Raw genomic sequence first — 17902 nt, forward strand, 5'->3', positions numbered from 1 at the left:
GCGGCCGACGTGAGACCGCCGTGTACCGCAATGGCCCCGGAAAGGGTACAGACTACAGTTCCCAGCATGCCACGGGGACCTGGAACGATCCCTTATGTCTAGAAGGGGAAGAAATGAAGCGGCAGCTGCGAGAGGCACCGCCCTTGTAAACGACCGCGGAACTTCGAGAGAAAGGGACGCTTAGGGGCGGGAAACCACACGCCCCAGAGGTCAATGCGCGGCTACCCTCTTGTACGTCACGGAAACCTGCGGCTGCCATTGGTCGTTTCCAAGCCACGCCCCTGTAACGTCACTACATGCCTCCGCCTCCGCCGGGTTCCCTATAAAAGCCACGTCAGCGTCAGTCCCCCGCCTTTAGTTCCTTGGCGTCTGAGAGGAGAAACATGTATCGATTCCGTTCACGGGCATCCACGGGGATTTCTGCCGCTGCTACAGCTTTGCCTATCGCCTGCTTTCCTCAATCGCATCCGCTGCCTCGGTCCGGGAAGCCGGCCTCACAGAGACGTTTCTATAATAAAAAGCGCTCCTGCTCTTCCATCGGCTGATTGTCAGCGCCGCCCGGGCGAGGGGGAGAAACAAAAGCCAGGCCGACGAAAACCCCAGCGAGGGAGCACCGGGAAGGAGCCGCGCGCGAAGCCGTCGTCGCTACAAGGCCGCTGCCATGCCCAAGTCCAAGCGGCGGGGAGGGGGTAACCCGCGCGGAACGTCAGGTGAGGCAGCCGGCGCGCATGCGCCCCCGCCGCGGGGCGTGCTGGGGGCTGTAGTTCCCTGCTTGGCTTCCCCCCACGGGTGGCGGGAAGCGAGCTTCTTGTTCTGTGTTAAGGTTGCCACCTGGCCTGTATTGTCCTGTGTGTCAGGTTCTTTCTCTCTACCAGGTTAGGGATCCTCTCCAAATACATGTGTTTGAAAGGTCATGTGTTTATGGTCTGGGTAGCCAAGCACAGATTGATTTACTACTATTTCTACTGCTGCTGCTGCTACTACTAATAAATTATTATTTATACCCTGCCCGTTTCCCCAGCCTCTCTGGGCAGTTTCCAGCACATAAAAAAAAATCAAACATTAAGAACTTCCTGATACAGGGCTACCTTCAGATGCCATCTAAAAGTCAGATAGATGCTTGTTTCCTTGACATCTGATGGGAGGGTGGTCCACAAGGGAGGGTGCCACTATCAAGAAGAACTTCTGCCTGGTTCCCTGTAACCTCACTTCTCGCAGTGAGGAAACTGCCAGAAGACTCAGAAGGCTGAATGATGGGGGTGGAGATGCTCCTTCAGGTATATCGGGCCAAGATGAAATCGAGACAGAGAACAACTTCTGTAAATGTATTTGTCGACACTGAAAGGCTTTAAATGGGAGGACAAGTCTCCAACCATTTTGGTATTTGCTATGGACAGCTTTAGATTTTGTGGTGAAGCAATAAAACTATGTGGTTATGTTCCTTCAGAACTCTATCCTAAACAAATGCTCACAAAGATTGAGCAATCGGACCCATATTGATAGGAAAAGATTCAAAATGCAATATAAATTGTAAAGGCGCAGATTAATAATACAACTTGCTGCTCAAGTTGAATCTGTTTAGCTTTCTTTGCTATGCAGTGATATATTTCAGTCTTAGGTACCATTTAAGTTATACCCAGAAATAAACTCCGGTTCTCCTGATAATCTGAAAATACCTGCAAGGCTGTGACAGGTATCATCTAATAGGTCTAAAAGCAGCAAGGTGTTGCTCATTGCTCAAAATAAAAAGATGAGAACTAGGCGTCTTGGAAGACGATTAGTCACTAGACAATTATGGAACCTCAGTGATGTAATTATGTGTTGTTGCTGTTGATAAAATTAACATGTGAGGCCAGTGTGGTAAGTATACAGCAATTCTAACCCAGTGAAATTGGCTAGATATTGCTTGACCCCTGCCCCAAGAGTTGAGAGTTCTGATGCTTTCTGTTTATTCTACCTGAGTTTGATACTGTGACTTAAAAACTTTATAAAAATATATTTAGTGGTTTTTTAGTGGTGCCCCATAGTAATAGATGTGTTTAGGCCTGCAAATGAAGTTGGATAAAGTCTAGAAATGCAACATGCATAATAGGGTAGTCTTTTAAACTGCTCCTGCCACATTTGTACACTTCCTGTGTGTTGGACTGCATGCCTCCCATTTTGTTTTAGTAAAAGCTATGCCAACAAGGCTGTTCTTTGGCCAGAGAAATTCTGCCGGGTAGCATGTTGCAAATGGTTGACAGCAGAGGAATGTTACACTTTGTTTAATGTGCAGATACTGGGAGGTTAAAAGAACTTAGGCAGTTAAGAGTAGATGATAGCAGAATAGTTGGAAAACAGGCTGCCACGCATATACAGCAAGACAGAACTGTAGCTTGTTGAAATAATTTGTCTTTGAGATATAGCTGTCAGTTGGTCTTCCTTCCCAACACATAATTCTGTCCACAGTGGACCCCTACCTCTAGGGTTTAGAAACAGAAAATTGACAGTATATTAGTCTTGATAGGGTAGACATTCCATTACCCTGTGTTAATGTTGACTGCTCCAAATGCTTTTCCTAGGTGCCCAGCACAGAAATATGCAGTCTTTTAGTGATGAAGATGCATCAATTGAAACTATGAGTCACTGCAGTGGCTTCAGTGATCCTTCCAGCATCACTGAGGATGGTATGTTAATCTTTGTGTCTTATTAGGAAACTACTGCAGACATGAAATGCTTATTACGTTTGGAAAGTGTTTGGTTTGGATTGAATGTGGTATGTTTTATTTTGAAATGCTACTTTATTTAAAAGCACCTAACACTCAAGATAACTTGGGGGGGGGGTGTCTAATTTGTAGCTCTTTTATGAAACTAAGGCAAGTCAAAGAATTTATGTTTCATGTATTTTTGTTACACGTTCACATTATTATCTGGAGTAGACTAGTCATTGAGTGAAGCAAGTTGTGCTTACTACATGGTAAAAGTTGAGTTGGGTACTCACAAAGCCCCCTTTCTGAAAGTGTATACAGTGGACCCTCGAGTTACACACCGCTCTGGATACGTAACTTTTGGGTTTCGCCGCATGCGCAGAAGCACTCAATTGCGGCGTGTGCAGAAGCGGCGCCTCTGCCTACAGACTTTTCGGGTTGCAGATGGACTCCTGGAACGAATTGAATTTGTATCTGGAGGGTACACTGTACAAGTAGAAACTCTAGGGGGGTTATTTGTCCAAATTATTCTCTCCCTCCACAAATGAATAAATGTTTTTACATGGCATCAAAACACCTTTAGTAATGGGGCCAGTTCCTAAACCTGGCTGCCATAGTGGAGGTCCAGCCCCATCTATCTGCCAACTCCACTATTGCCCAGCAGTGGAACAGAGCAGATCAAGTATGAATGAATGAATGAATTGATTGATTTATTACGGGGTCAGACCAGAAATAAACAGAGCAGATCCTCCACTGAAGGCTTGGTTGGCCAGGCAGAAGTGGTGGAGGCCTTACATGGATTAAATCAGATATGTATAATTTCCACAAGACTCTGACAACTCATTCTGTGAGGCTAGGTTTATTAATTGTAATCGTACTGTCTTGTCACATATGCGTAGGGCCTGAAGTTGATGAGGAAGCAACGCAAGAAGACTTGGAGTACAAGCTGAAGGGATTAATTGACCTTACGTTGGACAAGAGGTATGGGAGTTCTGAGAAGTAAAAGCTTAAATTGGCCATCTGGATGTTTGTTCTCCGGGTGTTTGGGGCTCCTGTCCCATCATCCTTGAGCACTGTCTGGGGTTGGTGGGCAAATTAAGAGTCTAGCACCATCTGGAAGATACCTGGTTTAGGAGGCTGGCTTAAAAGATTTTGCAAATTGTGGGCTAGAGCTTTCCCATGAGGTCATAGGAGCTTTATAATATTGTAACCCAGCCCTGTGATCCTCAGATGAAAGGTAGTATAGAAATTTAATAAATAATAATATAGTGTACCTAAGGACAGATTTGTTCAGGAAGTTGTATCTTAGCTTGGCAGCAAATCCGATGAATTAGGATACATATAGGATAGATACTGTATAAGTCAACCTTCATCATGTCTTAATTTGGGAATAGATGATAATAGGGGAAATGACTTTTTTCAGCTTGTTCCACCCACATCATTTTTCAATGTTCTTGCCTGCCATGATTTCTCAGCTCACCACTACTTCAAGAAAGCACTCTGTCATTTTCTAAACGCACTGGGAATTTATTCACTTTAAACTTGAGTCTCATTCCCTGCCATATCTACTTTCCTCCAGTTGCCATTCCCTCAAATGCTCTTTTCCTAAAGATGTTGAATTAAGAGTCTTTCCCTATGCCTAGAAAAGGAAAAGAGCTGCGAAGAGAAAACATTTTATGAGCAGTGTTTCCTTGGCATTGAGACATTAAGGATTGCAGAATGAGAAATTGGGGGGAACGTGATGTCTGCCACAGCTGAGGTTGAGTGCCAGTATGGGAAGCTCTAATAAGCAGTTTTTCAAAACTTGACTTTGCAAATCTTAGCCTTAAATGTTGTTCTGCCTTTTGGGAAGGAGGTGGAATCTAAAGCATGCATAACACAACCAGATTGAAATTTGCAGCACAGAGCTTTCAACTGACATTTTACCATGAACTCCCCAATAGTGCGAAGACAAGGCAGTCAGCTCTTGAAAGTCTTAAAAGTGCCCTGTCTTCAAAAATACTGTACGAGTTCATCCTGGAAAGGAGAATGACGCTAACGGATAGCATCGAACGCTGTATAAAGAAAGGTAACGTGCATCTCTCTTCCTATAAAATAGCATTATTCTGTTGTCAGGTTTAATTGCTCTTGCATTTAGTTCTACCAAGTCATGACTGGCTTTCTGTGTTTAGGCAAGAGCGATGAGCAGCGTGCAGCAGCAGGATTGGCTTGTCTGCTTTGTGTGCAGCTGGGGTCAGGAATTGAAAGTGAGGAAATATATAAGACCCTTGCGCCGATTCTGAAGAAGATTCTCTGTGACACGTCAGCAAGTGTGCAAGCAAGGCAGGCTGTAAGTAAAAAGTTGGTACTTGGGATGAAGAAGTGCAAGTGGATGCCTTGTATCCCATATTGCAATGACATGTGTGTGTTGGAACCCGAGGGCCTTAAAATGTTTCCCTGGTCAATTGGTGTCTTATTCTTTGGCAGACTTGGCATCAAGGCTTATAACTTAGTCTTGAACCATCAGGCAATGCCTCTGTGTCACACTTACTCTCCGTGGTAGGGTTGCTGGCGACAGTGCATGGCAACCGTTTTGGGTCCATGGAAACTTCCACAGGATGGAGAGGCAGTTGTGGACACACACACACACACACACACACACACACACACACACACCTGCAACCAAGCATACACTACAACCTCTTCTAAAACGTTTATTTCAAGCTTGATATCGCCAGGGAGAAGGAGGCCTCTGTGGGTGTAGATTTGCTTGCAAGCACCACATTGGTGACCCCTGGTGCACAGGGATAAAAACAGCAATTGTACCTCAGAATGTTTCTTGCAGGTTTGGTGGGTAATGTCCCTTGGAAGTATTAGAGCTAGCCAGGAAGGAAGGAGAGACCACTAGGGAGCTGGGAGTGGTATTTTCCTGTAACATGCTTCCTTAAACATTGAGATCTGGCCAAGACAGTGACAAAACCGTAAACATTCCTTGTTTTTGTATGAAACCACTTGCAAAGTGTGTGGCTGACTGATCTGTTAAAGGATGCTTTGTTGTCTTGTCTGAAGACAAGGACACAAGCATGTTATATGATTTAAACCACAGCCTCACTCATTTTTTGTCTGTTCTGTGAGCACAAAATGTAGCAGTAAAATTAAAAGCATTAACTTCTGTTTCTTTTTTTTCTAGTGTGCCACCTGCTTAGGAGTCTGTTGCTTTATTGCCACTGATGATATCACAGTAAGCAAACGTTTTATGAACGGTATTATTTAGCAATGAATTAACCAGTCCAGATCAAATAGTGAATTAAACGGTCTCGGTCTGTTTCTTAAACCAGGAATTGTATACAACCATGGAATGCCTGGAAAACATCTTCACGAAATCCTATCAGAACGAGAGGAATTCAAATAGCATTTCCAGTACACAGAATACAGTTCTGCACATCAGCGCTCTCTTGGCATGGACGCTTCTGTTAACCATTTGCCCAATGAATGAAGTGAAGAAGAAACTTGAAATGTGCGTATTCTGTTCCCTTGGAAACCATACCCAGAAGTGCAGTTTAAATCAAATATGGCTTTGTGTGCAGTAACGCAGATCAATAACATGCTCCCAAATTTCCTAGGCATTTGCATAAATTTCCCATCCTGTTATCCTGTGACGATGTCAACATGAGGATTGCTGCTGGGGAATCCTTGGCTCTTCTGTTTGAACTAGCAAGAGAAACAGATGGGGTAAGTTCAGAGAATGATTCTGCAGGGAAAGAGATGGGGAGAGCATATTTTTGTAAATAGCTTTTATGCTATATCTTGGGCGTTTCGTGTATCTGATGGAGAAATAATGGCTTTCTGCATATGAATAACATTTGATCATACATAGGTCTTATTAGAATCTGGCTCAAATGTAATATTTCAGTAGCAACTAATCAAACACCTGCAAAAATCAGGATCATGTTTCTGAGGAGTTGAAGTCATTCTGTGTGTTATGTCTTACCATGTCCCTTGAGTGCGATAGATCGTGTGACCCTGCAGTGTTTTAATTCAGTGTGTGAGAGAGGGAGGGGGAGAGAGAGAGAGAACACATCACTCCCATAATCATAAACTTACATGAGATGCCAGTTATATGGGAAATTATTTATTTCTCCAAATTTGTAGACTTTTCCCCATAACATGATTATCATTCTAGTGTGGTTTCCACCAATACATAAAAATACAATGAGAATTTTTTTTTACTCCAGTTAATAAAAACAGAGCAACAGCATGAGGCAGGACAACCTGCAATGACTGCAAGTTTCTTTAAATACCAAAATCTTGAATTGAACCTGGTAGCATATAGGCAGCTGATACAATAAGATCATCTTAGTTCATTATTGTTTCAGACTTCCATAATTTGCTTTATCATATTTTAAAGTGGTTTTTATTAATATCTTTACTGTTTTCTTTAACAGTACTGAAGAAAAAAGTCTCAAGTTAACTATGTACCTGTCTTGGTAAGGTACCTATAAAAACCTCTAGGTGACCCAGGATGGTAGAAAAAAGAATAACTAGATTCGTCAAGACAGCCAGTCCATTGCACGATATCTAAATAAACGTTCAAAACTTTAAGCTCTGATTACAGCATTTGACTTTGGTTAATGGCATCTGTTTGACCTCATTAACATTGGCTCCTACACACTGCCAAAAAACAAATAATCCTTCAGCCTACTCATTGTTTCAGTGACTGAGCTGTCACTATTAAATTTTTCCACTCATAGGAACAGCCAATAAAGACATTACATAGGATCATGTGATGAACAACATGGGCAGACAGGTGTAGTCAGATGAGAAGGATACATAAGATATTCAGTGTTGCTACTGAAACACACATATAAACAATGTGGGAGGTAAAAGGTGGAATCAATAGCTGACTCAGTTTTAGTAGTCATGAATGGAGAGAGGAGACCTGTTAAACCAGAGTTATGAAATGCAGAACCATTTCAGCATCTACTCACTTGAAGCTACTCACATCAGAGCAGTGAAATGATGGCTACATTCCCAAACAAACCCCTACTAAAAGACACTTTATAACCTTAATAATAATAATATATTGATTTCTCACACTTCACCAAAAGGTCCCAAGCTAGGTCGCAGCAACAAAACAATTTAAAACAACGAAACCCAGCATGCACAATAATCATCAGGTTAATTTACAGTTTCCAGTTAGGACAAAGAATAATCTCCCCTTTCTAAATTTCAGGGTGATGGATAGAAGAAGCAAATGTAGACTTCAGAAGACATTTTGCCCTTAAAGGGAGGGCTATTTTATCCTACAACCTCTCGGAACACATAGCTTTTAGTATTGTTATAACTTGATCTCTCCATTTAATGAAGATTTGTATGACAGTTGAGCCATTATAACTGAAATGTGAAATACAGTTTGCAAAATATTCAAGAAGTTCAACTCCCACAAATAACATGTTATTCCCCTTCATCATTTGACTAGGATTTCTTGTATGAAGATATGGAGCTTCTAACACAGAAACTGAAGGCTCTAGCTACAGATGGGAACAAGCACCGTGCCAAAGTGGACAAAAGGAAACAGCGGTCTGTCTTCAGAGATGTCTTGCGAGCTGTAGAGGTAAAGAGGAATGAGCAAATGTGAAATATACTCAGAGTCGCAAAGTGATTTCATGCTCTTTATTCAGCTCATAGTGGTGAGGAGGAATGAATGAAAGTCCCCTCACAGTATCTGCTTTATATACATTATTTACACAATGGGCTGCACATGATTGGCTAATTCTGGAATTCTACTGTAAGCCAATCAGGTTGTGGATTCACTTCTATCTGGAGCAGGATTGGGTGGTTCCTGCCAACCAATCATACTGCTGCATTGTTCTAGGACCAATCAGACTGCTGCATTTTGGATCCTATTGTTCTAGGACCAATCAGACTGCTGCAGTTTGGATCCTATTCAACTCAGTACATAACAAAATGTAAAATATATATATATATAAAATGTTACTGGTTAAGACTTCATCTTTGAAAAGCTTGTTCTTTTTAGTATAAGGGACGTTGCTCAGTTCTAAGATACGCCTATTGAATATATTGTACCTGGTCTCATTTGTTTTATTTTTAATACTAATGACGGCATCCATGGAGGCCACTTTTGCTTAGTGAATATCATTTTGGGGAGGGGTGCTTTTGAAATTTCAGGTCTTTCACTAGAAATACTGGCTTTGTCTAAAGAGCAAACTGCTGTCAGAGGGACTAACCAGTAGTCAAAGGTGAATCTTGACTCATGGATAATTCCTGAATTGCTTTCATTAAAGGGGGGGGGGGTGGACCCAGTACATTGAGATAGCAACTAGGTCCAAAAATTGTGTTTCACAGGATTTGTTTTTAGTTGTTCTGTTTTAATCTGACGTTTATCGAGAATCCAAGGCCTGCAGCGGTATTTGGGAGGCATACATTGGAGTCTGGCTCAGCTACCTCCACTTGAGAACAAGTCATGGACTTAGCATGGTTTTTACAAATAGAGTCAAGCAATGTACTGTCTTAGTTTGCAGCGGCAGCTAGGGTGCATTCAGCTGTAAGTTGCATTTCTAAAACCACACTTTCCTGAGATGACTGCTTGTTTATTTTGACAGGAGCATGACTTCCCTACAGAGACAGTCAAATTTGGACCTGAGCGCATGTACATTGACTGCTGGGTTAAAAAACAAACATACGATACTTTCAAGGAAATCTTAGGATCGGGGATGCAATACCATTTGCAGGTAAACTTAAAAACTTTCAATAGAATGGCAGTGGTACTTAGTGCTTTTTAAACTACTTTAAAAACATAAATGGGGGTAAGAGAACAGGAAATTGCTTTATGGTGCTATCTCATCTCTACTTGAGTAGGACCCTCCTAGAAAACAAAAATGGTACTACAATCACATTTAGCAGCTCTTGATAGCCGATATGTCACAAGCAATGTTTGAACACTTGAAGGTGCAGCATTTGCTCAACTCTAATGGCTTAATGTTTTATCCAGTCCAATGAGCTTCTCCGGAATGTCTTTGAACTCGGGCCACCACTGATGCTTGATGAGGCAACACTTAAATCCATGAAGATTCCCCGTTTTGAAAGGGTATGTTACTCACATTCTGTTAAGCTGATTTACTTGGTTTGGCTTTTAAATTTGGTGCAGTTTCTGCCTTGTGATTTTGCCACTTGCCCTGGGGCGCACAGGAATTAGTCTCCTGACAAAAGCATCTAACTCAGGGTTTCCCAGACGAATCTCCAGCTGTTTTTGGACTACAACTCCCATCATCCCTAGCTAGCCAGGACCCCAGTGGTCAGGGATGGTGGGAACTGTAGTCCAACTGGAGACCCAAGTTTGGGAAACCCTGATCTAACTGAAACCGAGTCTTGCTTGGTCTTTTTCTACCTTCAGAGAGCTTTCAGTAGCACAACCTGAGCATGTAGCTCAGCCCTGCCTCATCCTGGGCTTGGGGTTTCTCCGTCATGGCAGACATTGTAATTTGGTGAAAAGAAGAGGGGAAAGCAGTACAGATAAATAGAGTTGGAGTAGGTGTCCACCACCCCAGATAAATTCCCCAAATATGCAGAGCTGTACTACTAAAAAGCCTTTGCTTTTTGACTTTATGTTGATAGAAATAACTTTAAAGAACTTGATCTGTTCTATCTTGACTGTTTCGGCCAACAGCCTACTCTTTCAGAAGGTGTTGCAGCCCTCTGGTCTGTAAGAGAAGCTGGTGGTTTCACAGTTGGAGATAGCAACTGTGAATGGCTTTCTGTATTTGGATGTACAGGTGGCATAACAGAGAACCAGGGTGATGGCTGAGATAAATTCAACAGGCCGGAGAAGAGATGATCCTAAGTATACATAGACCATATTATTGAGGGCTCTCTGCTAGTGCGTTTCAGCCACCCACGCACCTGAAACATACACCTTCCAATTGTGTATTAAAGTGTTCATTTCTAGTTAACCTTATGGCTAAGGAAAGCACTATATTGCAAGTTACCAAATTTATGAAGTTCATAAGTTTAAATAGTTCTTTTAAAAAAGTGGTTAGTGTAAAAATAAACAGCGGTCCGTCCCCAGAATCATAAAAGTAGCACATGGCGGAGAGACCCGCAAAAATAAATGCTGTCTTGCGTTATGGGACCTCTGCTCCACAGGGCTTCCTCCCAGTTTGTCCCTACCCTGATGTAGCATTTAGGGTTTTTAAAAGCCTTAGCGCCAATGGAAGCTTTTAAAAAGCCTAAATGCCATGTGTGGCCTTGAAGCTGGAATGAGAAGGGTTAACCCTCCCTTGAGAAGGATCTCACCAGGAGTGGGGGAAATTGCTTCAGTTGTTGTGATATAATTTATAGACATTCACATGGGGACTTCATTTATGTGGTCAGCTTTGACTCCACATAAGTGTCCCTTTGCAAGCAGATCATCTCTGAACTGCGATCTTTTGGCAACTCCATTTCTCTGCAGGGTTGCCCTTGAGGAACATTTTGCAGAGACGTTTACTGAGTATGTAAACCTTCCCTTAGAATTCCATTTATCTCGATACACAACTTGTGTGCACAGCCTTCACAATGTGCTGTTGGGGAGTGGTGGCAGCTGCTGGCAACAGTTACTATGGATATCTGCTTTCACAGTGACCAGGATATCAGTGTTAGGATCAGCTCTCTTACCAGGTTCTTAGTGATACATTTGTATGGTGGAAAATCAGAACGGAAACAGATAATAAATCTGAGAAGCCCAACTGTGTTGGCATGGTTGCTTAGCAATCATAAGGATTGCAGAATTTTCTTCCAGCCGTGCAATATCTTAGGCAACAATTGCATCAACAAAGTATTGTGGTTGTAATTTTAATTTTTAATGCTAAGACTACCACTTGAAATATTTAGAACTTGGTGATGCAGAACTATGCAAAGGTCAGCTGGCAGCGTACAAGATTTAACAAATCTTTCTCATTTTTACACATTGACTGTTGTCAAATACACTGGGGTGTGTCTGTGCAAAATGAATGCATAGCCCCAAAACGTTGTCAGAAGGAATGTTAACACTGATTGCATTTCTCTGCTGTTTTTATAGCATTTGTACAACTCTGCAGCATTCAAAGCCCGGACGAAGGCTCGAAACAAGTGCCGTGATAAAAGGGCCGATGTGGGCGAAGTGTTCTAGAGCAGGCTCTTCTGAAGACCTTTGACTTCGTTCGGTTAAATTGAATTCCTGTTTAGTGTGATTAATTGTGGTGTTCAGAGTGAAATGAGACTTTTAAAAACTCTATGTATCGCTTAGATATCTTCTTGCCCATCTATAGAACAATGTTGTATATTAGCTCCCTAGATGGATCTGTATTGTAGATTAGAATGTAATCTGATGGGGGGGGAGAGAGGCGGCTTTTGTAGCACTTTATTGGTGAGTAAGATAGCTCGTGAATCTGGCATAATTCTTAACACTTGGTTAAATGGTGCTGAGGGTTGCTTTGTTTCAAGGTTCATTGTTTTTAGCAATCTAATAAGATGGGGGGAATTCTAATAAGAATATCTGTAGGGTTAAGCATGCCTCTGAACAAGCTGTTTTATAGACCCGTGTTTTAAAATGAAACATCCTGGCTGTGGCAATGACCTTTGTGTACTTGCCACAGACCCCTCTAGCTTGGCTCACAGCCTTTACAGTGAAGTAGCACATGAAATCTTTCAAGAAATGTTATGCATCATATGCTGAAACTTGGATAATAAAAGCTATTTATATCTGAAAGCTGCTTTTCCTCAAAGTCTGTCTGAAATGAAATTGTGTGTTGCATGGAAATTATATACCGGCAATAAAAGGGTTACAATTGTTTAAAGCGAAGTAGCACTTTTGACACTAATTGTAAAATTGAGTGAGCTATCAGTAGGACTGCTCTGTAAATATTAATAACGGTGCTGGCACTGCTGTCTTCGGTGATCCACTGCTTCTTATATGTAGATGATATCTAGACTTTTTATTAGCTCATAAATCCCCAAATCAGGTAAATGTCAGGAGTAAAACAGCAGACAAAATGAAAACTACATGTTCTTAATCTTTCGCCTCCAGAAGTTCAGCCAAAAATAATTATTGCTTGTTGCCGGAAAGGAAAAGGGAGAAAACCAAACTGGGTTTGTTCTGGGTAGAGATTCATATTCACTTGCTACCCAGAAAAGGCCCTCTTCTCAGTTGCCACCTACCTTATAAGTCAACAAGGTAGTTCTGTGCAAAGTGTATTGCAGTAATTCCCTTAGCTAAACACTGAATGCTGGAAGGACTGTCCTTACCCAGGAGAGAATTCAATGTGATACTCCAAAGTTCATGAAATGCCACATGGTCCTCTAGAATAGCGGTTGCCAATATGTTGCTCTCAATTTTTTTTGAACTCTCATCACCCTAGCTCTACTCATGATGATTTCCACCACCCTGGCTTGTGCCTTCCGTAGGTCAGTTTCATCAGTATTCTTCCTTCCTGGATGAGGTGCAGCTTGGTCAAATGGACTACTTGAATGCACAGGATTCAGAAGCTGTGACAATCCCTATCCAATCATAGTTCAAGTCAATCTCAACAAGTGGGGACAAATGCACTAATAATGTAATATATTGCTTAGTATGTACCAAGATGGTCACTGGATGAAATGGACAAGCCGGTATTGCTTTATTCCAAAGGATCAAGAACTGCAAAGTAAAGGAGATCACCTTGAATGCCTTTGGGCATAACCAGTGAAGTGGACTAGAAGGCAATTGTATCTTTGGTTCCACTGGCTAAATCGGATTATCAGGCTGCCAGACCATCTTATCAATAAAACGATGAACGGGGTGGGGGTGTGATACAATGACTACTGCAATTAACACAAGAGGATATCACCAAGGCAACTGTCTGTAAACAATAAACATCCATAAAAATGGCAAAAGTAATTTCTTTCCCAAATATTTGCCTTGGTGATACCATCTTATCAGGCAAGTAGTGATAGCACCCCAAATCTTCGATTCCAGATTCTCTTTCCACAGTAATCTGAGTTCAACCCAATACTTCAGTGCTAGACAGTTGTCCAGCTGGGCTAAAATTTTGATGTTTCTATACCAGTACCTCAGGAGAGATCCATTCCAAGTCTGCCTTCCTCTCAGCTTTAAATGCTACAACTTCCAGCTGGCTACTAATATTGTAATGATACAATGGTTGGGTGAATTGTCTCCATGGAAGCCAAGAGATGGCTGGGAAATAGAAGGAAAGAGCCGTACATCTTTGGCAAAGGCGACACATCCACCAAGTTCCCAGAATAATGGATGGGTGCAGAAACATTGGTGAGAGGGAAAATAGGACCTGTTTGAAATAGATGCAGAAGCCAAGAGGGAGGGAGAGATGAAGGTTGAAAGCATCTTGGTGGGATAGAGGCATCTGGGGCACTTGACATGGCACAAGTGCACCGCTGTTCATCTCTACATCTCTTCTGTATTTGTTAAATCAAATATGAAAGTGTCCTGTTCTTTCTCCTCCAAAGGATGCCACACCCAGGTAACACTGCTTCCAGAAATTCTCACTACTTGGGGTTATGCAACAACAGGTGGCTTGAGTGCCCAATTTTCAATTACCAGCTAAACATTTCTGGACATCTTCCATTCTGTACCATGGGGGACCTAGTTTTGCTTCTAGATGTAGATATTACCTGGTGCTTACTCTTCTCATTTTAAAAATGAGACTTGAGACTTTGGGATCTAATAGGACCTGATAGCTGATGAGTTATTTTTCTTATATGGAAAGCAACTGCATCATTCTGTTCTAATATGCAATATGGTGCAATGTGACCTAGATACCCTTGAACCAGAAAACACACGTATCTCCACAGTACCATCCGGCAGCAGAAGTAGGATGTAATCTGTAAAAGCTTTTGCTGTATCAAAATTAGCTTTAAATATGCTATCATTTAATTTAAATTACAGATAGGTAGCCGTGTTGGTCTGCCATAGTCAAAATAAAAAAATTCCTTCCAGTAGCACCTTAAAGACCAACTAGGTTAGTTCTTGGTATGAGCTTTCGTGTGCATGCACACTTCTTCAGAACTGAAGAAGTGTGATCTGAAGAAGTGTGCATGCACACGAAAGCTCATACCAAGAACTAACCTGGTTGGTCTTTAAGGTGCTACTGGAAGGATTTTTTTTAATTTAATTTAAAAAGTGTTACAAGGGTTGGAACCTTGTACAGGAAGCTGCCGTAGAAGCACTGAATTATTGAGTTGGAAGGGAGCTTGAGGGTCATGTAGTCCAACCCCCTGAAATGCAGGGAGTCAGACCATTGGTCCACCAGGGGTGGGCCTCTAGGTGTTGGATTCCCAACAGCACCAGCCAGGATGGCAAATGGTCAGGGACAAGTGACCTGTTGATGCCCACAACCCCTCTGACAGCCTTAGGACATTGATACACATGCTGGGTACAATCTTACTAAGGTTTAGCAGTTCCTAAGGATTGCTTTTAGAATAGATCACAGCAGTTTTGCCTTTCTTTTTTTTAAAGTTTTGTTTATTTGGTTTTCAGATCAAAGTTTTACAATCACATATCCAATACACAACATAAAAACAAGATTCCAAAGAATCTCCTGGATTTCCCTCCTCCCTTTTGTGGGTCCTGTTGTTAAATCATTTCCTCCTGCATCTTTTATGATAATCCAAATCAGGCATAGGCAAACTCGGCCCTCCAGATAATTTTGGGACTACAACTCCCATCATCCCTGACCACTGGTCCTGTTAGCTAGGGATGATGGGAGTTGTAGTCCCAAACATCTGGAGGGCCGAGTTTGCCCTGATCCAAATCTTTTACATCTCCGTTATGTCCAAAAGTCACCATTAAACTACAAGTGTTATTTACAATGGTTTTTAAGATAAATAATAAATGTTCCCCCATTTCTTATTAAAATTCTGCTCTTGCTGACTCTTCCGGTCATTTTAGCCATTTCGGCATAATCCATCAACTTGATCTGCCATTCTTCTCTGGTGGGGACTCTATCTTCTTTCCGTCTCTGGGCCAATAACATCTGTGGTCGCATTCGTAAATAGCCTTTTCTGCTCCCTTGGGATTTCGGCACCTAGAATTCCTAAGGAAAAACTTCGGGGTTTTTAGAAAAAGTTATTTTAATTTTTTTTCCAATTCATTATAACTTATTTCCCAGCAGCTTCACCTTTCAGACCCTATCTCATTGACTCGGTGGGTTTTCCTCCCTTTATCTCAAAAACTGCCCCAATGTCAGCCGTATTTTCTGCGGTAACTTCTCTCAATGCAGCATAAAGTAGACGTAAAGGGGACCCCTGACCATTAGGTCCAGTCATGGCCGACTCTGGGGTTGCGGCGCTCATCTTCCTTTATTGGCTGAGGGAGCCGGCGTACAGCTTCCGGGTCATTTGGCCAGCATGACTGAGCTGCTTCTGGAGAACCAGAGCAGTGCACGGAAATGCCGTTTCCCTTCCCGCCGGAGTGGTACCCATTTATCTACTTGCATATATAGCTTTAAAATGAGGCTTCTTTCCTCAGCAGCTGCATCGAAGAGCAAGCCCTCAAAATGTGTGAAACTTCAGGTATCTTGCTCCTGAGCCTCCTTGCTGGAAGTGAAACAAACCAATACGATTTTTTTTACGTGGCAATATTAAATATTTCTATGTAAATATGAAAATGAAAGGACAACAAACGAATTTGCATATGCACTGAGAAAATTGACTACTGGCAATTGGCTAGTACTCCATTTATTTTAAATAGCTGAGTCACTTTCCTATTAAAAGTGCCCAGAGTGTCTGTCCATTAAACAACTTTGTAGTGCTAAATCTATTTTATAAATAGTAAAAAAAAAAAGAGCAAATGTAGTAGACTGAGTAATTTTTGTCCTGCTAACTGGATGAAAGCTGGAATAGCATTGTTACTCAAGTTCTGAGTCTGTTTTGGTGAGTTAGTTTTATGTTTTAATAATACTGATTTTTTATTTTTAAAAATACTTAATATTTTTAATTATTGTAAGCCAGGGGGCATCTGCACAGTCCCTTCTCTCCACTGAAATTAGACTTAAAGGAAGCATTCTATTGTAGTCAACAGTATAGGTTGTGACTCGCACTTGTAGTTGTGTGTGTTTGGCACCAGGCACAGTTTCTGCAGTCTGCAAATTTGCCCACTGACCCAAAAAGGTTAGCAACCCCTCTATGTAAGCTGGGGGTTTTTGTTCAGAAAAGCATCCTATAAATATTTTAGAATGCTAAATAAATAAAGAAGACTTAAGATCAATGCGACAGCAGACAAGGAAACCAGTGGAGAGGTGCAGGACCATAATTCAGTTAAAAGCCTTGGCTATGTTGAATGGGTTTTGTCTACCATAACAATGAGGCTCCTGCCTCAATCTACCCAGGAGGGTATGGTGCCACTAGATGAGAAAACCAGCTATATCAGCTTCAACTCTTGAGGCGTTCAGTTCTCTCCAATGGATAGTGAATACATACATGTTTGCAACTTTTATATACCAGAGAACAACATTGCACATCATCAGCATATTTTTATTGACGTGGTGGGTTCATATCTATTCACGAATGTTATAAACTTTACCCTGTCTATATATTCTTCTCTCTATAAGTGTGTTTAAAAATTATACTGTCTTCTAATGAAGTATTTGAAACCTGACAACTTGGCTCAAATGAATACTAAATATAGATGGAAAGCACACTGTGTTTCAGAGCTAAGCTTGTGGGTTTAGTTGAGACACTCCAATGGCGTTCCAAAGGACAAGAGGAATAGCATACAGTATGTTTTCTACTTGAACAAAATACCAGAATTCTTCTGAAATGATTTAGAATTAGACTCTGGAGAATTATTCTGAATTCTGGACGTGGTTAAAGATGTAAGTAACCTTCAGTTTTTATGGTTTTAAATCTGCTAATAGTTATTCTTTGGTTAGTTGGATTTATTTTCAGATCTTTGGTTAACTGCAGTTACTTTTTCTGCTAACTTCTCTTCATCCTGAATAAATTAAACGGGGGGGGGGGGGGGCGAAACAAGTGATGAGTCAAAGACCAAATCAATACTGACACCAGCTCACTCAAATGCAGGAAAGGTTATAGTTACCGTGTTAAGAGCGGCTGAGTTTTGAGTGCTCATGCTGTTAGCTTCTGCTTCCAGCCACACTCAAGGGAAAGAAAACACAAATCACATGCAACTTCTTGGTTTTAATTTTTCATTAGACTTAAGTGCATAGCAGGACAGCTGGCTTTTTCAA

General features: G+C 41.6%; 2 protein-coding genes across 4 annotated transcripts in view; both read left to right on the forward strand.

The window, feature by feature from the left end:
• The window catches only part of LSMEM1 (leucine rich single-pass membrane protein 1), a 101664-nt gene that overhangs the window by 61879 nt on the left and 21883 nt on the right, over positions 1–17902 (forward strand). The window contains exon 1 of one of the 3 annotated variants that reach the window (XM_083463865.1): positions 17334–17527. The exons of 1 other annotated variant lie outside the window; for it this stretch is intronic. The gene's annotated coding sequence lies outside the window, so the exon portion shown is untranslated. Of the gene's footprint in view, positions 1–17333; positions 17528–17902 lie in introns of those variants that run through there. One more of the 3 variants, XM_083463863.1, reaches the window with a different exon arrangement.
• On the forward strand, positions 337–12411 carry LOC310687854 (interferon-related developmental regulator 1-like). Its single transcript, XM_083463669.1, has 12 exons — positions 337–710; positions 2562–2666; positions 3587–3668; positions 4631–4755; positions 4859–5016; positions 5857–5907; positions 6005–6183; positions 6290–6398; positions 8146–8280; positions 9290–9418; positions 9679–9774; positions 11743–12411. Exons 1-12 carry the CDS (start codon positions 662–664, stop codon positions 11830–11832), a joined length of 1308 nt encoding a protein of 435 aa, XP_083319795.1. The 5' UTR covers positions 337–661; the 3' UTR covers positions 11833–12411.

Source organism: Podarcis liolepis, assembly GCF_965112155.1.
Source record: "Podarcis liolepis genome assembly, chromosome: 10".
Taxonomy (NCBI): domain Eukaryota; kingdom Metazoa; phylum Chordata; class Lepidosauria; order Squamata; family Lacertidae; genus Podarcis; species Podarcis liolepis.